This window comes from Aplysia californica, unplaced genomic scaffold, assembly GCF_000002075.1.
Source record: "Aplysia californica isolate F4 #8 unplaced genomic scaffold, AplCal3.0 scaffold00049, whole genome shotgun sequence".
In the NCBI taxonomy this organism is placed as follows: Eukaryota; Metazoa; Mollusca; class Gastropoda; order Aplysiida; family Aplysiidae; genus Aplysia; species Aplysia californica.
Genome location: NW_004797319.1, coordinates 1,725,208 through 1,748,651, shown reverse-complemented (window position 1 = coordinate 1,748,651; position 23,444 = coordinate 1,725,208). Strand labels below are relative to the sequence as shown.

At 40.4% G+C, this 23,444-nt stretch overlaps 1 protein-coding gene across 2 annotated transcripts in view; it reads right to left on the bottom strand.

Moving 5' to 3' along the window:
* The window catches only part of LOC101846562, a 62,894-nt gene that overhangs the window by 10,994 nt on the left and 28,456 nt on the right, over positions 1-23,444 (bottom strand). For both annotated transcript variants that reach the window (XM_005092605.3, XM_013079362.2), the window contains 7 exons: positions 13,169-17,279; positions 12,184-12,274; positions 11,597-11,690; positions 9,225-9,433; positions 7,542-7,686; positions 6,537-6,626; positions 4,014-4,151 (listed from right to left, as the gene is read on the bottom strand). In XM_005092605.3, coding sequence (XP_005092662.1) covers positions 4,014-4,151; positions 6,537-6,626; positions 7,542-7,686; positions 9,225-9,433; positions 11,597-11,690; positions 12,184-12,274; positions 13,169-17,279 — 4,878 coding nt within the window. The remainder of the gene's footprint in view (positions 1-4,013; positions 4,152-6,536; positions 6,627-7,541; positions 7,687-9,224; positions 9,434-11,596; positions 11,691-12,183; positions 12,275-13,168; positions 17,280-23,444) is intronic.

Below are 23,444 nucleotides of genomic sequence, written 5' to 3'. Positions count from 1 at the left end.
TCTAGGCCAGTGGCACTACTCAAAGGGCAGGACGAGCATCAAGGGAGGTAATCCTATCAACCACATGAATAGAATGGGGAAGGGGGGTCCCATGGATCTTCGAAAGGGATGTTATTTGCATTAACACTTTGCAGTCACACAGCCAGAAGTACAAAATACCACGTCTGGTCACCCAGTCTGGAGAGTGAATGCAACAGACTTCTCGGGCCTGGCGCACAACCGGAACGGATCATTTTCACCGGCGCATTATTGCGCCAAGTGACTGCAAAGTGTTCACCTCTGGATTTTTTGTGTTTTGTTTTGATGCATTTATTGATTAATTTATTTTGCGTCTCGATTCCATTTATTCAAATAGTATGTACAGCACGGCTGTTCAACTCGCCCGGAAACCGCTTCTTTAGTTGCTCCGTGCCAGCGGTCAGTGCCACCCATGTGTTGGTCATTAAATCCGTGGTCAGCCGTGCTCATGACAGTGACGCCAGAGGCGCGCCCCCGCCTGCCTGCGTAATGCACTTCCTCCAAATTATGGTGTCATTCCCATCCTGATATCTCCAAATCTAAAAATGTGATATCACCATATGACCTACCATTTTAAAGCTCCGCTTCCCCCCTGCTTTGGTCGATCTCAGTTCACAACCTTGATTCTATCGAACTACGTTCTCCAAGACGTGTTTCTATCGGATTCCTTTTTCAGTGTTATTTGAATTTAAACGCTAATAACTTCGTAAATCCATCATCAGTTTCAAATCTATTTACAAATCAAGTAGCGAGAGGTATACTGTACAAATGTTGTAAGTTTTAACTTTGTTTCGTGCATCTGTGATTTTTTCTTTTTAAAAATGATATAGGTGTCTTTTGTTCAGTGTTCACAAGATTTTTGTAAGTGTGTTTTGTTTCAAATCTAGATCTAGCATCTCTTAAAATGTAATAATGATTATATAGTATGTTTACCAATATTGTGACAGAAGGCTAAATGCAGTTATAAGTGCTGACACCTTGACTGGTGATACCCGCGATCCTAGACTGATACATTTTTATAAAGAAATGTCACTTGTGACAGCTGGACTTGGGGAACTGAGGACATTGCGAAAAGCTGCGAATCTCCACTCAAGACATAATATCTTTGCTTTAGGCAACGACACACAGATGCAGCCAAGTGAGTTTGAAACTTTACTCAATTTCTGACCCAATAACTTAGAATTGTCAAAATTGACAGCAGCTATCATATTCAAATTTAATTAAATAAATCATGAGCCTCTATCAATGTTTAAACATGTATCCACTTTTCTTTCTTCGTCATCTTGTATTCCTTTGTCTTAATTAGTTGCATGATTGCTCTAAGAAATATGTCAGATGATGCTTATTCAAAGTATACGGTTTTATGCACAGTTAGTGTTGTAGTTTGGGCTTAGTCGCAGGTTAAACAAAGCTGAAAACTGCAATAACATTTTCATCGCGAATCTGTCAGTCAGGTAAAATTCCACGAGCTGACCGCTTGACCCGTTGGTAATGGCTGGTTCAAGTTATGCTGAGCGCCGGGGCGCTGCGGGGTGCCGGTAGAACTAAAGTACTGCTCGTGAACAGCCGTGACACAGGTACTGCTTTGGTAGGAAATTTTTAATTCAATGCAAAAACAGGCTCTTTCCCAGTGCCAGATTTGACTACACACAACAAACACACATACCATCTTCTTAAACACTCAACCTGAACAAAGTGAGTTTAAAAAAATAAACCACTCAAAACAATTACATCTGCCCAACACACAACTCTAAAAGTTGTGGCCTAATTAACTGACTAACCCAAGGAGAGTAAATCTCAGTACTATACGCCTTGGTATTATTGGCTTCTATAATGAAATAAAAACAACCCAAGCCACTTTCCTTACCGTCCTCCAACCAACCCCCTTACTGTGCTGCAACAGACAAACATCGGTACGTTGACGTAACATCAAAGTGACAAGAGGGGAGGAGAGGTTTGGTGGTAGGGGAGATAAAAAAAACTAAGAACAAACAAAAACAATACTGCCATGAAAGATCCGTAGAACGAAGGATACGCGAACAGTGTTATGGCATCAGCTGTGTCAGAGAATCAAGGGAAGCAACAAAGATTGGGTTGGAACAGAGATTTTTCTTTTTTTGGTCATTGTCCTGGATCAGATAGGTTAGATCTATGCCTATTCTCTTGAATTTGAAATTTGAGAGAATTTGAAATTGACACATTGAGTATGAGAAATAGGATCAGCAACACTTTCAAGTTCCATCAGTAAGAAGCCTACCGGTACCAAGACAGTTCAATTGCGCAGGTCAGTGTGAGCAGTCTTTAGTCTGCACCAATTGAAAGGTGCCTTTTCAAATTAGTCAAAACATGAATCAAGTTGACAAGATAAGCATATATCGCAACAGTAATCAACAACAAGGTGACGAAACAAAGCAGCTAGAGTTGGGCCGGGCTCGCTAAATCAGCATCTGCAAGTAACGAACAGTTCCCTGGAACTACCCGCAAATGAGCGGACGGGTAAAGAGCCATCCGCTAGTGAAAATTTGTTCGCTGCATGCTACACATCGGACCCAGAGACAACAGTTCGTTTAGAGAGAGAGCGGACAGGCAGACGGAGAGACTCCATGTGTTCGAGCGAACAGTCGGATGGATGGACGGGGAGCGACTCCTTCCACTGCATACTTCTTACACTCTTCCCCCCCCCCCCCCACACCAATAGGGCCTTTGGGAATTCTTTAAACTTCGCCTTCGTGATACATTGGAACGTACAGAGTGTGACCCACACACAAGGTGAAAGTTTACACATATAGTACTACATCACCAGCCTCTCTCACTCCCTGTGGCACCGCTAGTGGCTTGAAACATCAGACCTAGGCCCCTAATTAACAAACAATAGACAGTAGGCCTAACCTCGCACTGAGCATCTTGTCTGCTACAGTTTGTCCTTTCGCCCGCCCACTCAGTGAATAAAATTGTGGAAGCGGCCCAAGAAACGAACTGACTTGAGGTTCGCAATCCGCTCACTGAGAGAGTAAAATTGTGGAGCGGACCCAAATAATGAACTGTCTTGAGGCTCGCAGTCCGCTTGCATGGCCGTCCGTTACCCGCTGGCTCAGACTGTGTCCACGAGTAACGAACCTGTCCGTCCGCTCGCCCCAACTCTAAATGCAGCCCTACCCTGCCTCTCCTACAGAGCGCAGTCCTTTGTAAAGAGGGGCGGGGCGGCTGATTGTGTGATGCACAACCCTTGCCAAGCCTAGGACCTGGGCACGCGTGTTGAGTAGTGCAAAAAAAAAAAAGCACAGCTATCTCCTTCTGTGGAGGGTGCGTGTGTATGTGTGCGTGTGTATGTGTGCGTGTGGTATTTTACCGACCTTGCCCGTTTCCGTTTAAAAAAATTATTATTATGTCTCAAGTGCACCTAAAAAACCCATTGACTTTAGACCTCTACGGCGGCGTAATTAGACTAATTAGTATGACTATTCCGTGTTTGTGTTTGAGCTTCGCGTAATTTTCTTACAAAGATAAAGAATAAAAAACGTGACTACAGACACAGTTCGATGGATGCTTGATTTCCAGTAATCTGTGTTCGACCTATCCGGGTTATACTGTATATGTTTGTGTGTGTTTCCAAGAAAAAGGGAATCAATACAAAATACAATGCATAACCAAGTTGGTCACAACTAGGCCCCAAACTCCAACTAACAAATTCTTTTCTGCAGAATACTCTTTTGAACTCACGTGGGACTGGGGTATTATCAGAAAAAATCATGCTTTGACAAGAATTTGACCACTAACACCAAATTTACATAACAGAAACACCAGAAATAGCACATTTCAATGCAACAAAAATGAAACGGAAACCTGTCATAGTTTTGTTTAACTGTGTATCTCCTCCAAGCCGCTCCTAGCGGCTCGCAGACAGAACCGTTCCGAATTCAAATATTTTAGATAAAGCAAGCCTAACCATAGAGCAATTAAAGTGACTCTTTTTGATCTGCCCTATAGACACTGACCACTGTGCCTCCATTGTTCATGTTGTGCCCATCCCTGTGGCTGTGACAGCAGAAGTCCACCACGGCGGTCACCCCAGAGAAGGGACGGCCTGGCTTGTAGCCCAGACGGCAGTCACTGGCACGACTCTCAAACTGGGTCTGTCACAACAAAAGAAGACATGCAATTTTGAGTTTTAGTAAAGAAATGCACGTTAGCATGATAATGGCGATTCAGTGCAAAGAAAAAGTAACAAACAGATAGAAAGTATAAAGTAGGAAGAAAACACTTGGTCTCTATAGGGTGCTCCATGTTTGACACTTAAGCCTCACAATAAGATCATGGCCTTTAATTTCTGTTAATAAGAGTCTACAACAAGGCAGGAACCAAATGGTAAATTTCCGCTCAGCAGCAAGCTCTATGCGCTTAACAATCTATATTATTACCCAGGCTGACCTGATAACATTCTGAGACAATCTCCTCAACTTCCTGGGAAGCATACAGAGCAAGCTGCCATTTCATAGGTGCTAAAACACTAACAAACTGACTAGATCTTTTGCTGTCTATGGCCTGGTACCCATTCCCATCTGGGTAAAAATGAGGAAAATTAGTGTAAAATGCCTTTCCCAAGAACACAATGTTGGGCCTGAGCAGGGCTGCCCACCCATCAGCATATGTTTTAGTAATCAACAAATAGAACATTAGTAATCTGGCCTTAAGATTCGTAATAATATGGCCATGTATAGATGTCCTCCTGAAGTGTCAAGGACAGTGGTTGTGATCAAGTATAAATGTAATGTAAATAAAGGCTTGACGAAAAAAGAGGTCTTGCCAGGCTCGTCATAATTGAGTTAAAAAATATTTTTTAAATCAAAGGGAAGAAAGGGGAGAGGGGGGTGCTGTGCGTAGTTATTGCTTGCAAAAACAGAAAATTTTTTTTGGAAACTACACAATACCCACCATAGCGAGTTGTTTCAAGTTTCAAACATTGATCCTTTTTTTGCCTAGGCTGTCACCCACAACACTTAACCCTATCCGTACACCCTAGGATCATTTTGAACCCCCATGGTTGTATTCTTCCCTTTTTAGAATACTTCTAGTACAAAGATCTCTTTGAAGCTTTCAGTATTTCTCAAAAAATCATTTTGACAGACTGCTATGCAAAGTGTATAGATCAGATTAACGAGTCAATTTCCTGTTTGGAAGAAGTGGCACAGAATTCCCCAAGTCGTATGGATACGATAGTAAAACACGACGTACAGATAGGGTTAAGGGAGGGGATTTTCTAACACTTTGCCAACCTAATGTTTGTCTTACCTTTGACTTTTGCACTTCTAAAGTGTAATGGGTTTTTTTTAAAGAGCAAAGTGGTACTGAGTAACAACAAGGGCTCAGTCCAAAGAGAGTCTTTAACCCTATCTGTATGTCGTGTTTTACTATCGTATCCATACAACATGGGGAACTCTGTGCCACCACTTCCAAAGAGGAAATTTACTCGTTAATCCGATCTGTCAAAATGATTTTTTGAGAAATACTGAAATAAGTTTCAAAGAGATCTTCATACTAGAAGTATTCTAAAATGTGAAGAATACAACCCCGGGGGTACAAAATAACCCCAGGGTGTACGGATAGGGTTAGGTTAGACTGCTGCATGTGATATTAGTGAAACAGACTGTCCAGGTTTAGTAGTTTTTCTCCCCTAAAACACTGGGAAGGTTGGCAGTGGGTTGAGGTACCCGAAATTTTACAACAAATCGGAATCAGGGGTATCTCGATAGTATTTATTCAAACTGAAAAAAAATTGTAAAGATTCTGCCAAATTCATAATGAACGTACCCCTGCCTGAGGCTCGAACCCCTGAACTCGCAACCTCACTATTAAGTGTCCAGTAGCCTAACCACTAGACTACCAACGCCAAACACTTACACACACATGCATTCATATCTCTTCCCCTCTCTCACTGTCTCCCATTCCAATTCTTTGTTACATGGATGTACCGAGCACAACGGACAGACAGCTATAAATTATAAAGTTACGTAAGAGCTGACCTTGAATATTCTAGAGTGTTTTTGTGGTAGGCTACGGCCCCTCTAATTTCAAACATTGCTGAATGAACGCACCAATACTGACCATGGTTTCAAGTTTGATTTGTTTCCAGAATCTTCCAACAAAGCGCTCACAGGTAAGAAAATTGTACAATATCTTGAGTGTTCAAACCCGCCTGCCATCTGGAAACTTTTTTGCATTACAGTAGCTGTCTAATTTAGTGATCAAAGTAAGTCTCTTTTCAAGAAAGGTTCTGCTTCTACTTGAACTTGATATTATTTGTGACATAATTTAAATAGTCACATTTCAATCATTGCCATCATCTTCTTCATCTTCTTTTCTTTTCTTTCTCTTTCATTTGTTTTTGTCTCCTGTCAATCACCCTACTGGAAGCAGAACAACACAGAAGCTTCCATCATTTCACACAGGGAAGCTTTGATTTATGTTAAAGGATCATAATAGACTGAGGAGCTGTTTGCTTGTCTTTTCCAGGACATTACCTGATTGCGAAACGCATCTGGAACTAACTGGCTGTACAACGGAGCAACATCTGTTGCTAAAGTCTGCAAACGTTGATCAAGTCCATCTTCCTGAAAGCGCAAAGAAAACACACTGTCATGAATCCTTCAGCTGCAAGAACTACAGGTTAAGTGTAACATCTCATTTCAAATTGCTTGACCAGATGCAAACATCCATGGTCATCATAACAGTGGAGTTATACTTTATTTTTCACCCTCCTACACTTCTGAGTGCATTATGATCATTCATGCAGTGAGAAAATGCTGTGTATTTGTATCTTAAAGTAATTTTCATGTTGGGAGAATAATTACTTATTGAGACTTAATGACACATTAATTAAATCCTGAGATTTTAAAAAGTTGCCTGATCTGTAAAAGCCCGTTTCCATAACATCTTATTTGACACTTTAATTCATTTGGAAAAGGAATTACAATCTTGTTTTTTAATGACAAAATATATCATTTTCTAGCCTTCATAGACAGCTTTTTAAATTAACTACTTTCAACAAAGGATTGTTGTGAATTATGAATATAATTTACACTAGAACATGATTTATACACAAGATATTTAAATTTCCACCTTCCAAAAAACATTTACATAAAAAAAATTTGATATGTCCACATTGAAAAATAAATTTTGGTTATTCGTTCCAATATTTTTCTATTTGTTTGTCTACCTGTTGGTAATTAGATAGCTAAGAATCATGCCCTCAGAACATATACCAATACAAACTCAAAACTTGGCAAAATTATATAAGGGAACAGCCATGTGGCATGGTGACGCACAGCTAAGGACAGAAAAGAAAAAATATTACAGCCAGAACAATATATAATTCCTTGGAAGCCTGTTCAGTGCAAATTCAGCCATGCAGACATGTTAATGAACAATGTCTTCAAAGAAATTTGTGCGAACATAAAATGATGTCTGCTAAAAAGTTTTTAAAAGTTTGTCACACTGTAGAAGTGAATTCCAGGTCTAATACTTACCAAAGAAGCTTCTTTCAGCTTGAACTTGCGAGCTGACTGACTCCTAGCAAACTTGCAACCATTGTAATACATACTCCAGGAACAGCCGAAGGAGAAAGAGGCTCCTCTACGCAGCAAGTCCACCCCCTGGCAGGCACATGTCTTCCTGTGATGGAACACAAGACAAACCTTTGTAAAACAAAAATCACTGTTACAGCTCAAATACTTTCTGGCTCTACTTTTGTCACTCAGCATATCAGTCCCTCTTTAACTGAGGAAACCTTTTGAAGAGTGACCAAGGTATCAAAACTGAAAAGTAACAAACCAGCAAAACAATTGTCCCCACTACAGGCAGATGATCTTTTGACACATGACGCAGACTCTCCACAAGGACATGGTCGCAAATAAATAAAGCAAACGCTTTTCATCCCAAATATCCACTTAAGAGGCGGACAGTCTATGCTACCAAGTGAAAAGTCGAAAGACAAAAAACTCAACGCAAGCAGGAAATTGACAATGGGATAGAATTTATATCAGGACGATTGCGAATAGTGGACAAAGAGAAAATGAGAAAATGTGTAGGTAAAAATGTTGAGGACCTTAGCTAATGTAATTGAAACTATTAGGAACAACAGGGTCACAACGTAGAGAAATCAGGCGCTTGTCAGTTTTTTGTTATGTGGAATAGTTGGCATCATATCAAAGTCTTGCTTTCGATGAAAAAAACCCCCATGTATCTGAATAGAAGTCGAGATATTTGTGATTGAAGGAGGTGGGATCACTCAGTTTTAGAGGTAAAACAAGGGAGAAAAGGGCCCCATAAGTCCTTGAAAATCGCAAATTTAATTGTCTATGCCACACAGAAATATATTTTTGAATGGACATAAATGGTGCGAGGGACCAAAAAAATTATTTTAAAAAATTCAGTAAACATTGCCAAACAGGCGGGGAAAATGCCAATTTCTTTGAATTCATTATTTTGACAAGTGCCACCCAATTTAGTTTTTCTATACTCTGTAAATAACCACAAAACCTCGGTTTATTATTATAAACCTGACCCCTGTTCAACCTGAGAAACTCTGCTGGTATTTAAGCTCTGTGGGCAAGCCCAGATGATCAATTGTCTTTTAACACAATAAACAATATGTCTTCACTTTCTGTGTTGCTGAAAATAAAAATGCCCAACACATCCAAAAACAAGAAGTACTTCAGGATTTCATTTGCCTTTTCTCCTTGCTGAAAGAAGAAAAATGTCCTAAAGAGACTTCATTACAAAATGCAAAGCAACATATTTATTGGTCACACTTGGCAACATCTGAAGACACCAAAATAACATTAAAAGACACTGACACAGCCAAATGAGAGGGCAGTCTGCCTCCCCCCCCCCCCCCCCCACCCCCCCAAAGAGAAACCTAATCATCAGTTCCCAATTTCCTTTATCACTATTTTTGCTCCCAGAATACACCAGGCACCCACCACTCATAAAAATTTTGAAAGCATTGTCACAAAACCCAGAATCATCCCAAAATGTCCGAAAAAGTTGCAGCCTAGCAAGCTCTTTCAACAGGAATAAGTGTTTATTTAAAATATTAAAGAACTGTTCTTAATATACTGTAGCAACAGGCCATCACTAACATTGAAACACTAACAAGAAATGGAGCAAAAAGTATCCTTCCCAGACACTCAACACAGACAATGCCTCACTTCTCATTGAGGCCACAGCGCCGGTCAGTCTCGAAACCACTCTTAGGTAGTGTGTTGATCAGGAAGTCATACAAGTCATCCGCCTGCTGTCTGACCACACCCTCCCAGGCCACAATAACCACTATGATGACTGCTGTGTTACAGAAATGACCAGGCCTTTTTCTCACTATGCACAGATATTTTTCAAGTGGCCCAGAACGGCGAATTATCTGAAGAATTTAAAAAAAAAGCAATCAGATACAAAAACAATACATAATAGAATGATCTTGAAAAATGTGCGTACAAACTAAAATAGGCAATAACTCTACACATATGAGACAGATGCAACACCGACACTAATTTATTTCAATACAATTGGCTCAAAGCTACTAAATCTTATCATCAGAGCTAAGAGTATCAACCTGGAAAGGAGACAGCAATGTGGTACGAGGTCAAAGAGTGCAGAAAATATCCAAAATCCTCTCCCACCGTCCACTTTTCACCCCCCTCCCCCCAGAACTTTTATTGTTTGTGATGTTCATTTTATAGGTTTAATTTGTTTGGGTTTTTTTCTATCCTCTTATCCAGCAGGGTGTCAGGGCAGATGTAGCTTGTCAGACGGTGTTCAAGTGTATTGGGTTTTGGATCATTACATTCTGATTTCAGGGTCTTTGTCTTCATCGATCCATCTTTTTCTTGACCTTCCTTTTGCTTTAAAGCCATCATATATCACATGTCGATGGGAGAGGATGGGAGTTAGTTGGTAGGTGACAGCAATGCCTTTTGTACTGTGTTTCAATTTCTTTGTCAATTTCCTCATCTGACATGAATATGCTTTGAAGTTGTTTGAATTCTTGTACAACTTGTTGGCTGACTTGGATATTTAATAAAGTTTGGCTTCTGGAAAGCTTCATTCCTTCTGTCTTAGGTGTGATCATTTTCATTTCATATTTCTTGAAAGGATTTATGCTTTTTTCCCTAGTTCTTACACAAATCAGATTATTTTCGAATAGTGCTTTGATGTTACTGAAAAGTAGGTATTTCATCCCATATTCTGGTAATGTTGCCTGGTTCAGGAGATTTGTTCTGCGAGCTCTTTTTGGGGGTTTCTTCCACCTCGCTGGTGAGGATGGCTTACCATTTTTCACAATTTTAGGTGTCTGTGCGTCATTTTCTTTTTCTCCTGCAGGGTTCAACAGTCTTTGGAAGTGCTCCTGCCATCTCTTCTTTATTTTGTCTTTGTTTGTAATATATGTTTCTCCAATCATTTATTGTGTGTATTGGGTTACATGATTAATCCCTTCATTTCATGAACTGGACACTTTTGTAGAATTCCCCTGGGCTTACACTGGTTAGTCAGTTGTTCTCCATGGTTCTTCCAAGAACTTTTCAATGCTGATTTATTGACTGTTTTTGTCTCTCTCCATGCCATTCTGTATTTTCAATGTTGTCTTTTTCCACCTTGGTCTTTAGCCATTTCTTGTCGAGTTCTTTCCTCGGCTTCATGGCTTCTTTAGTTGTGTCATTCCACCACATCGTTCCCTTACACATTTGGTCTCCAACTTGTTTTGTCCTATTCTTCTTTCTTAAAGTTTCTTTTAAAGGAGTCTTTGAAGCTCTGCCATTCCTTTTTAATGTATCTCGACTCTGATGGCAGCTTTTCCCATTCTTCTCTCATGGTTTCCTTTATTTCTGCCTTAATGGTAGGGCCAGCCAAGTTCTTCATTTTGATAACCTTATGCTTTTTCTCCGTGTTAAGGGTATCTTTCGTCTTGTTAAGCTGAGGAGGATTGGTCTATGATCAGTGTCAATAACATGGTTTGGTATTGCCCTGGAGTCTGCGATGGTACCTCTTGTCCTTTTGTTTGCCAGTATGAAGTCTTATTTGTGAGGAGGTCTTCAGACTGTTCTATTTGTTTCCAGTTTTTATTTGGCTTTTCCAATGTTCATAGAAAGTGTTGATTATTTTTAGATGCAATTCGGCCCACAGGGTGAGCACCTTTTCACTGTTACTGTAGCAGAAGCAGTCCGTGTTGTGGTCGGTGTGGAGTCCTTGGTGGTCTTTTGAAGGGTATCTTCTTGGTGCTACTCTTCCATTGTAGTTGCTCATGACTATAACTTCCTTATTGTATTTTACTTTATTGATCATGTCACCGAGTTTAAAAAAAAAAAACTCTTGACTTTCCTCTTCCCTGTAGTTGTTACTGCACGGGGTTAAGTCTGGGTGAAAGTTGTTGGTTGTTTGTCTTCTAGTAGCTAAGTACTCATTAGTCTTTTTGACACATATGTTTGATATCTGGGATGTATTTTGCTTTTTCTGGTTTAATTATAAAACCCACTCTTTGTTTAGCCTTTAAAGTGTTTAATTAGTGAAACAAACTACCAGTTCTTACCCATTTCGCCACAGGACAGCCTTCTTTACTTTTTCCCTCCTTCCCCGTAAAGATAACCTTCTCTATACGAATAGCTGAGCCTGCCACACCAGTTCTGCAGAAACAAACACACACATAAATAATTATGATAAAGGCACATTACATCAAAATCTCATGAAACAGAATATTCCTTTGCAAAAAGCATAATTGTGAGAGCATGTTTACATAACTATGATGGCTTAATATGACAATAGTAATATCTGAAAACTAAAATAGACTGAAAGTCAAACAAATATTTCCAAAAAGAAGACGTTACAATGTAACAGATCAGCAGCAAAATTTGATAAAAACGATAAATCTTCACTGTAAACAGATCCAAAACTGATATTATATCAACATTATGGCATGGAGGTTCTTGATATTAAATCAATCAATGTTATCAAATTAAGTTGTAAGATATGAAGATATTCACTCATTATTTTCATTTTCTTTCATTAAAACTTTGAAGAACATGAAGAGTGCCATATTACTTTAGTGTACAAGGAAAAGTATGAAAAGCTAATTCATTTGCTTTTACTAACTACTAATACAAATGAACCAAAACATGCCTATGCTCCAGAATCTTTCGTATTCCTGGAATATCTTTTGCAGCCCCTAACTGGGTGTAATATGGACCTTCTGTCGATTCTGAAGGTACATCTGGAAAGCAAAGAGGTAATATATAAATATTACTTTTAACAATTCTATCTCTCACCTGAGCAGTTCATGCTTTTAAGATAATTGGGTCTCCATTACTAATAAAACTTCAATGACCCTAAAGTCTGAGGAAAACATTTGTGATGCATTATGGTGAAATCATGCGCCCGTCAAAATAATGAAATCGACGAAAACGGTATTTTTACGCTGGTTTCGTAATTTTTATCAATTTTTTAAACAACACCTTTTAAATCATTTCAAAAACATATTTCTGTGCTGATTTTATGGAAAAACTATTAATGGCCAAAAAATATAAATTTCCAGTTTCCAAGGACTCTGAAGCTTTGGAAATCACCAAATTTTGGCAGCCATTTTCTTGTTCATTTGACCTCTTAAACCAGGTGACCCCTACCCCCTTCAATTGCAATGTCTCGACTTCTATTCATGATATATATGGGTATTCTTTTCATTAAAAGTAAGATAAATAAACAGGCTTTAAGATGATACAAATAACTCTATATATACCCTAAAACAGACGAGTGCCTGATTCCACCACGTCATGACACATTTGTTTTTCCATTTTCCATGAATTATAACAGGATGACAAATGTCCATGTTGTCTCTCCTTTAACCCCAAACCATACCATACTTGACATTTCTCCCCTCATATCTTTAACACCCCTGACAGAGTAACCAGTCTTCTCTGACGTGGAAACAAAAATCAACCCTCAAAAGAACATTATATCATTTTGATTCCTCCCACAGACATGAGTCATAATTATAATAGAAATTTTAGAGCAAAGAGTTTAAAAAACTTTGGCAATTGAAAAAACAGGATGAAACAGAGAGATGAGAAGAGAAAGAATAGAAACAAGAAGAACAAGAGATATCACTCACGGTCTGGCCCGAGACATGTGCAGTCAGCAACTTCCACAAGGTTGTTAGTGAGTCGCTCTACCAAATCTGGACTGACCTTGACATCTTCAGCCTTGACATTGTTGCCATTCACTTGGTACTGTACACGGTTTTGGGTTGAACTTTGTGGAATGGTCTGATAAGGATCCAATTTGTGCTTTAGAGGCGAAGGCTTCTTGTTTCCCAACAGTGGATTAGCAACGCCTGAGGGTCTTGTTGGACGACCTCGTTTTTTCTTTGGGATCTTTCCGTCCACTGACAGTTTAGAACTTTCATTTCTTTTATCATTACCACAAACGGCACTAAATGGGAGATTTTGAGGATGTCCAGGTAAAGAAAGTGGCTCTGCAGCATGATAAGCGTTTGTGTATTTAATCCCTGAGAGTAAATTTTCTGCTTTCAAAGAACCACGTTGAAAATCTTGTTCTCCTCTCATGGCAGTTTTCTTCACCAGGTCAGACATCGAAAGTCTATCCTGGCAAATATTTCCATTCTTTTGAAAAATCTGACCACTACAGTCCTGAACACCATTATCAAACTTTAGATCAAATTTCTGTTTCTGAAAGAGTTGTGGTTCCTGACTCGGCCCTTCTGCTTGCTTTCTGTCAGATGAGTGCAGAAAGTCACCATTTTTTAGAATTTGTTGGATAGTCTTCTGACTACCGACCTTCTCATGCCCAAAACCTACACCACGTGAATTCAGCGATTGAAGGGTAGTAACTTCAGAGTCCTGCACATTGAGCTTTTGAGTTGGGACAGATTTACTTGACTCGAGGAAATTATTGTCCCTGAACGCATACGGTTCATGTTTCACAGGTGCCCTGGGGAGAGGGGACACAGCCTGAATTTCCTGAGACTGAGGATATTTTGATGAATTCAAATGACGAGCCTGCATTATTGGTGAAACTTTCTGGGGAAAGGTATGGCCATGCACGTCACCAACATGATTGATGGAATTGGGTGGTGGCACAAAGCCAGGCATTTCAGAACACTGCTGTAATGGGGCATTATCACGGTTTGTGGTGGGATGAGATAAAAGGTATTGTGTTGATTTTAAGTTCTGGTCAGGATGATTATCAAAAGGAATAAAATGATCAGGGTTTTTTGTACTACTGCTAGTGGAGAGATTATGCTCGGGTGCTTTATCTAGTTGTTTAATTACCGGAGGGGGAAAGTTTTGACTTAAATAAGGAGCACAATTGGCAGCGCTCTGGTGAAATTCTGTAGGCCTGTTCATATTGCCAGCAGGAGTAGTTCCAACATTTCCAACTGGCTGACCTCCAGGACAAAGTGGATCTGATTGAACAAGGCTGCTCCCATTTACCAAACCATGAGGCACCTGACAGTCACCAGACCCTGTTCCTTCTGGAATGAAGATCCCTCTGTCTTCATCTCCTTGAGCCTTACTCTTTTTCTTCTTCTTCTTCTTCTTTGGCTCCACAGCAGGAGTAAGTGGGGTATTAGCAGCTTTTTCTTTTTCCCTAGCAATGATCTCTAGAATTCTGTTCGTCTGAGCATCTTTGGATAGAGCTATCTCCATAGGGTTGGCAAATTTTGGTCCAGCACTGCTAGGAGGGGTGGGCAGGGAGTAAGTCTCCTCTATTGACAACATGCTGCTTTTGACTTCTTCTTTTGAGCTTTGATGCACCTTTTGCACAGGGTAAGGTGAGAGGGCAGAGAAAGAATCGGAGACAGGAAACTGGTCCTTTGCCTCGTCATCCTCCATGGGAGGTGTAGGATATTGGAACTCTGGTCCTTGCAGATGTGATGGAGGGGACACATAAGGCTTCGGAGAATTCAACTGAAAGACAATGGTGGCTTCTGATGTTGCAACAGAAGTAGTCTCTTTCGATTTGAGTTGCTTACTGGGGCATGGTGGCACAGTACTGCCTGGAATGGATTGTGTATGGCACTGGCTAGTTACTACCGACGGCACTTTCTTTGCCGACAAACTGGCAAGAAAGCGTGGGGAAATTGGATTCGGTGACGGTGATTTATCTCGAAAAACAACTTCATTTTCTTTATCCAGTGACTGCACAGACACTCTCAAATGATCAGACCCTGATGCTGGTACACCAGGAAACTGGCACAAACTTGGAACAGCAGGACTTTCAGCAGCTCCAACATTAGTGTCACAACCTAATGGATGCTTCCAAGACAATGTCTGAGCAACATCACTTAACTGGGCAGCTGAAGTTGGGACTTGATCAGTGTCCTGTACATCATCTGTTCTTTTTGCAGAGAGGCTGGCTAAGAAAGTGGGTGAGAGTTGAAAAGGTGACACAGATTCCTCACGCTGGGAAATATTCAACACAAGACCAGGATTACACTTGCCAGCCTCACTGCTGCTGGTTTGCTCACTCTGCGCTGGGACATTGCTAGATCCAGTAACAGGTCTGAATGACTTATCATCATCTGCTGGACATTTGGTCAGGTTTACTCCAGCAGCTGTGCGGTCAAGGCTGTTACTGTTGTTTTCCGCACTGATGCTGGATGCATTCGACAAAGGCACTGAAGGCTTGAGATGATCAGACTTTAAAAGGACGGGGGGTGCTGCCGTCTGTTGTGGGGAGCTTGAGGAAACTGGGGCCGATGGTAATATGGGATGTGATATTGGTGGTTCAGGAGCACGTTTTGAGGACAAGCTGGCGAGGAATGTGGGAGAAAAGCAAGGATTGGGAGATGAACTCTGAGGTCTGTTCTCTTCAGTAGTTCCTCCACAATCTACCTGAAGACTTACATCAGGCAGATTTTGATTTTTTTTACTCTTAACTTTTTTCTTTGGTGCTGCTTTTTTGTTCTCCTTTTTTTCCTTCACTGGCACCAATACTTGAGCAACAGGCCCTGCTTTTGATTTGGGCACACAACTGGTGCTCTGAAATTCCTGAGAAAAGTTCGTATGAGGACTTGGCAGTCCAGTTTGAAAGGAATACTGCTGTTGCCCAACCTGGGCCTGCTGACTCACTCCCAAATGTACATTACTACGATAAGCCTTAGAGCTCTGATCATACAGTTGGGTGATATTATCTTGAGAGCACCAATGGGGAACATGACTTTGGTGAGGCGGATAGGAATTGTACGTAAAAGAAGCCCCTAAAGATGGACTATGGTCTTGGATGCTATGTGGATTATGCCCATTGCTGCCCAATGACGGGTACGAGGGGTTCATGTTTATGTTACTAGGCACTGAATATGCTTGCTGTTCATGATTATCACTCACATGCTGTGCAGAAAATAAGGAAAATGGTGGTAACCGACTTTGCTGCTGCTGCTGTTGCTGCTGCTGCTGCTGCTGTTGCTGTTGCTGATGTTGCTGCTGCTGCGTTTCAGCAGGCATTTCAGATGAATGATGATGAGCACCGGCAAATTTATGTTGAGTCTGAGGTGGTGTGGACAGAGGAAAGTGATGACGGGGTGTTGGTGGTGGATGATGATGTTGATGGGCAGTTGAGAGATATGGCGGCTCTATCTGGTTTGGAGGGATCTGATAAGGCAGAGGATTCACAGAATTGGGCATCATCATCTGTTCACTGTGCAATAAAGACTGCTGGCTGCTGGCAGGCACCCGGTGTGAATGTGGAAAAAACCGTGGCTGAGTGGTCAACATGTTGGGATGGGGGTGGTGGCTGTATGGGAAAGCATGACTGACAGACGAAGAAGCTCGGGGAACAGCAGACTGCTGAGGAAAACTAGTGCTGCTATTGCCTGTAGTATGAACTATTGACTGGTCCAAGCTGCTACCATTGTTGTTGTTATTGTTGTAATTCAAAGCAGGCGTGCCTCCGTACTCTTGATATAACTGCCCTGGACGCTGGGACAAGCCAGCCGCCTCATTAACAGGTACAGGTGGTTGGTAGTGGGAGGGGACGCTTAACGGACTGTGAAACCCACTTGACTGACTGACAGACTGCACTCCAGGTGGTTGAAAACCTGTCACAGCAGCCTGTTGTGCCACAGAGCCATACAGGTCATGTTGCTGCAGATTTCTGCCACCTCTGTAGCCCACATCCCCAGGGACCAGCCCTACAGATGGGGTGAAGGAACTGAAGGGAGGGAGGCTGGCCTGTGACACTTTTGCTCCATACTGGCCATCCTACATTGAGAAAAGAAAAATAAAATCATACTATCAATAATTGAAGAAAAGCATAATACTATCAATAATTGAAAAAAAACCCCACCCAACTGTTTCCTGAAGTATGTAAAGTTTAGACAAATTCAAAGCAACTATTTAGGGTGGTGCTTCTGGTCCCATGGAAGAATTTTCACTCATCCAGATGGCTGCTTCATGTGATTATTCCATTTCACCATCTCAGTAATTCTTGAATATACAAAATAGCTGTCTATTAGGCATTTCCAACAATCATCTAAATATTATCTAAACAGAGATCAAATAGACTGGCTACTACAACATGATTCTGTGATTCTACTAAGGGGAGCATCGCGGTTCGAAGAAAAGTTGAGAAAAGAGACTTTTCCTGCTTGAGGTTCAAATTTGGTTATTATCAAACATCTTCATTTTGATGTTTGGTGGTTTGTTTTTTTGGGGTAAGTGTTTTACGGCGCTCGCAACTGCATAAGGTCTTAGGAGCACACGGGACACATTAAACTTTTTCAGTTGGTAGTAAATTTTGAATTTTGCCCGGGAGGCGGCCGAAGCCTACTCTTATCGATTTCAGACGACCAAGGGATCTTTAACGAGCGCAAATTACACACCTGCCCTCCGAGATTTTTCGCCCTTGTTCAAGAAGGCTAGGTGCAGATCTTTCCTACCAGAAGATCAGGGGTGTGGCTAAAAGACAGCAGTAAGAAGGAGCCAAGCAGTAGCAGTAGAAAGGCTGCAGAAAGAGTCAGGAGCCCAGAAGAGGGGGCAAAGGAGGTGAGGGGGAGGGGGCAGAAAGAGAAAACGAAAGCAGATGACAGAACATTGCTAGAGAGCAGGAAAGGAGGTTAAAGGAGAAAATGTTAGAAATGACAATTTTTGGGTCGTTATCCCGATTCGAACCCGGCACCTTTGAATGAGAGGCCAACACCTTAACCTCTAGGCCACGAGAGCCCCCTTATGATGTTTGAGGAAATAATTTGTGTATTCCTTTTCATAGTAAGCCTCTCTACCACATAGTGCACACGGTGCAATAGTTTGAAACAACCATGGAGAGGATACTGTTATTCAAGTTCACCATTGACTGAATACTACCTTTGGTAAACAAATTTACTACAAAGCATATTGACAACAAAAAATTATGAATTTCCGAGGACGTGGTGGTACTTTGGTTTAGATAGGGTTGAATTTAAGTGTGAAAAGTAGGACAGTTCGGTTTGACCTCAGCAGTCAACTTTTATAAGCTGCTTTACTATGCTTTTGGCATTCAAAAACACAGCCGGAGGAAACAAAGAACAAAGCGATGCCTTAACTTGTAAAACATGATCATATTTGATGAAAAAGTGAGATAAAGGGAGTAATGTTTGGTAAGGACCAAGGGAGTGAGGTTGACGTGGACCAGCAGACAAGGAAATAAATCTACCTTTTGTGGGCACACTTACGATATAAAAGTGGGCTCAGCAGAGTGTGAGTCTATCGCATAGTGGATTTTGATTGTTCAATCCTTTGTTTCTCTCACCAGGAAAACCAACATCTGTAGTGTAAGGATTAGGTGCTTTGTGGTCGCACGCAGAAGACCTGAGTTCGATTCCCATGTGAGGAGATCTTCAATAAGTATCTCGTATTTTTCCTACTAGGATGTATCTCTCTCAGACCGTGAGAGAATAAGGTTCAAGCCTGCCTTCTAAATTTTCTAATTGTGTTGATGGGGTTGTAAAAAGAATTACATTTATCATTTTTTTAAGAGGGCAAACATTCACGTGTCTCATTTTTATTTTAAAATTGCCCCTAAAATTGACATTCTCTCCGTTGAGAATAATAATTATTAATATTATTATTAATGACATTATTAATAATGATAATAATAATATACAACAATAATAATAGTATTGATCACTTCTATAAAGCCCACTCCTTGTGACTAGTCTTTCTGTGTTTTGCACTTAAGTAAGATCGGTGACATGAAAATTGCTCTTGGTGCCTTTCAGTCACATGTGTTGTCTTTTTATGTTGTACAACTGCCAGAATACCATTCATACACTGTTATGTTAATTGCACAAGGGGCAATTCTTTAGAGGACATCCACTGAAAAGCTAATATATTGGCATTCCATACTTTTTACATAAAAGCACAGATACCGATGACGAGTACTTCATTTTCGGGAAAACCCGTACACATTACGTAAACATTCTTGCGTCAAAGCAAGTATGATAAACCGATTTGGTCATAATTTAAATTTTGCTTTTTTGACAACTTTTAACGCATTTTTAAACAATTTCCACCAAGATTTCGAAAGCTGATTTTTAATAAATTATCACACCCAATTTTTATCTGTTGAACAATATACGTTTTATTTTTGTTGCAATTTGTTAGGGTCTACCCTTATCTTTCTTCCACTAGGGGGAAAACGAGGCCAGACTGTGACAACACTCAGCTATTGGGGGGGGGGGGGGGCATATTACTACTACCAAATCTCAGTCATGATTCTCCGTGGTAATAATTCACTCAGAAGCCTGAGGGCATTCGTTCTCATTGGCATCCAAACAACATAAAACACCCACAAACGTGTACCCTCAGACTTGTTATATTAAAAACAACAACAATAGCAAACAGAAAAAAACTCGTTTCAAAGGCGTCAGTATCTCCTTTTGGTCACATTTCATTTGAAAATAATCCAGCGAACGAACCCGGTGAAATCAGCTCAATTTTATTTTCCCAACGCCGTGCTCTTAAGCAGTGACCTTGGTACCAGTAACACAGTAACTCCTTGTTGAAAAAAAAGTGCCTTTCGTCCTTAAGATCATAAGGAAGAACGGTACCCAAATTTTTAAAAATCCTAACAGGATTCTCGATGTTGTTCAGACTATTGGTCTTTATTCAAAGACGTAGAATATGCTATTTTAAACATGTATGACTTTTTATTAAAATTTTTTTTACCATGAATGTTTAACTTTAACCACGAAAGAAAAGCAAGCCGTGCTGCGAACTAACGTGAAAACAGCAAACGAGCGCCCCGCGCGCTCAGATGACTTTATGCAGTTGCGAGCTTCTTAAAACTCTTACCAAATGAAAAGGAAAAAAAAATAGATAACAAGCAAAACCAAATAAAACCCGATAGATAAAAAGGTTAACCACAGGTGGGCAGGGTCCAGCAACTTGACAATATAGTGGCTTGAAATGTAATCACCCAATCATCCGTGTTACAGCGTTGCGCAACCCACTCACACAGCATACCAATTTAAAGCTAATGAATTCTGCATCAATTGACAAATTAATATTTCATCTACGTTAAGGTCGGCCGAGTTATGGTGACTCAAAACTGACCTTAAAAAGCAGGCTTGGCGAAATTGTGCGAAATCAAAAATTGTTAAAGCGTGTTTTCGCATTTATTGAGGTGCCAAGTTTTTTCTTAGTAGAAGTTTTACGGCGCTCGCAACTGCATAAGGGCGTATGAGCGCCAGAAGATTAGAGGTGTTAAAAGAGAGTAACAAACATAAAAAAGGGGGATACGCACGATAGATGTTTGACAGGAAAGAAGAAGCAAACCACACCAGAACACCCGCCAACCACTCACTATTGAGGTACATCAGCATTGGTGGCATGTAACTGCATTGAATATGAAATTATTCGAGCACTTTCCCACAGGATCAATATTACTAGACGATTTTTGGCAAACCAAATCATACCAATGTGGGAGCGGCCATCATTAAATAGCCCCGATTTATGAAGCCACATGAAACAGCACAGCTGAAGAAAAACGACGTTGCTCTAAATGCAGAACCTTTGTAATTGAAACTTTAAGTGAAATTTGGGATGAAATGACAGATGAGTATGACTATGACCCAAATTTAATAGAGCCCATGCCTAAAGGGTTCGTCCTCTACACAAAAGCAATGGCTCCTGAACAAATAATAATGAGTGCAAATTTAATGTAAAAAATAAGTCCCAAGTTTTGCATGGTATTTGTGACAGCTGTTTTCCGATCTGTTTGAAATTATAGTAACGTATTTAGTAATTGTTGCAGAGACAAAGTTTTCCTTTCATTTGATAGGCAGTGTTTTCCATATTTTACTCTTCAGTCCAAGAAATAATCAATATTGAGTATCCTCAATGCAAGTGCGAAGACACTTTAACGTTTGTTCGATTTCGCACATTTTTGAAAAAAGCCTGATTTTTTAAGGTCAGTTTCGAGTTACCGTATCTTGGGCTATTCTTATCGTAGACGAAATAATGAGTAAATTTATGCACAATTTATTGAGGTTTCAATTGGCATGCTGCACAAGGCTTTAACACGATGACTGGGTTGTTGTTTGTTTTAGTAGAGGCTTTACGGCGCTCGCAACTGCAAAAAGTCATATGAGCGCCAAATGGTGGATGTCAACAGAGAAGTCCTTACAGAGAATCAGACTTACTCTGCTCACCTCTGTAGCTTCAACAGCACAAAGTCTTCTTCGGCTCAATGCACTCCGGAAATAGCGGGTCACACAAGTGTGACAAACATACAAAAGAAGTAGAGGAAAATGACAATAGTAAGGATTAGGAAAGAAAAAGCAGCAGTTCCCTGTTGTTGTTCAGGTACAGTTATGAGCACGACATTGTTGGATCAGCCCATTTACAATTCTACTGTGCATTAGAACAAGAAATGTCCCCCCCTTTGTGAATGGCCTAAAGACACTTCAGTCAGCGGGTGACTGGGTGATTACATTTTCAAGTTTCTTTTGGACGCCACTATATTTTACAATGTTCAGTTTAAAACACCACGGAGCTTACTGTAATCGACGCAACTTGATATGGTTTCTTTTTTAAATTATGACTTCCACTTCTTTCCAGATTTCAACCCACAATAGCGAGCATAGGCCTACGCCATTATTCGTAAAGACTTCCCGGGCGAAAACTTTGGACGATATCAAAATGCGGCTCCCCGAGCACTTTACATTAAAAACTTCTGTGCGACAACCACAGTAGGCAAAAGACTTGGGACTCCGCGGCAAAGCAACCTGTCGGTCAGTCCATCTGCGCGCGTTTTGACTGCGTACGTGTCGTCTGTCATGATCATTATGAAGGGGTCCACGCTCTATGTACACATAACAAACAACGCGGCCTTGGTACATGACATAACTTACTGTCAACCAAAACCAACTCGGAACGTGAGAAAACCTCGCCCCATCCCCCGATAGGCTTTCTACGGGATCATTAGTATTCGCCATTGTATTAAGAACAAAAGAGGGATAATATAACATAAACAGGATAATGTTTCCATTTCAGGTTACATGTAACAATAATTAGTAACATGTACTACACGTTTTCAACGATTATGGGCCTGTATCACAGGCAAGTAAAACTTCCATACGATCCAACCGATTCAGTCAAAAGGATGCTTCAGTTGAGAGCTGTTTTACTTTACGGGAGGGTACATTGATCAAAGTTGTAACTCACTCTCTCATTTGTCAAACATTTTCTCCTAACAATAAGCAGATAGATCTAGGCTAGCCTACAAACAGAAAGAAAATCCAAAAACGGTGCAAGCTGGATCCTGTGCTCGTGTAAACTTCGTCCAAGTGGGAAAAGGAGAGTACACCCTGATATAACGCTTATCATACGAAGAAAGGGAGTAGATATATATAAATCTATAAATGTATTGCAAAGAACGGTCTACAAAAAATGGCATACTGGTTGCATCAATGAGATCTTTGGTTGCATATATACTGAATCTAATATCGATACCATGACACAGGCCTAGGGTGGATCATTTGCCCCCACCCTTCCTTTAAATTACAACTTTTATAAGGTATAAATGACGAAGGAGCGTGGTGTTCTTTATATTAGGCTATGATATCGCCACCAAAAAGGAAAAACTTATGGTTAGGCGAAGAACAGCCTAAATAGATCTAAATCTAGATCTAATACCAACAGACAAAATAGGGAGATCAAAGAAGCACAATAACGCAGCGTAGCCTCTATGAAGATTATAGATCTAATCCAGATCTAGAATATAGATTTGAAACTTCAAATGAAAGACAAATTAATATATTCACTGGTAACATTACAAACTCCGAGAACGCTTCCGGTCAACAATTCAATCTCAATTATAGTGAAACCTTAGATCTAGTCCTAAGGTCAAAAATGCAATTTCTTGAAAAGTGTTCAAACTATTGCTTG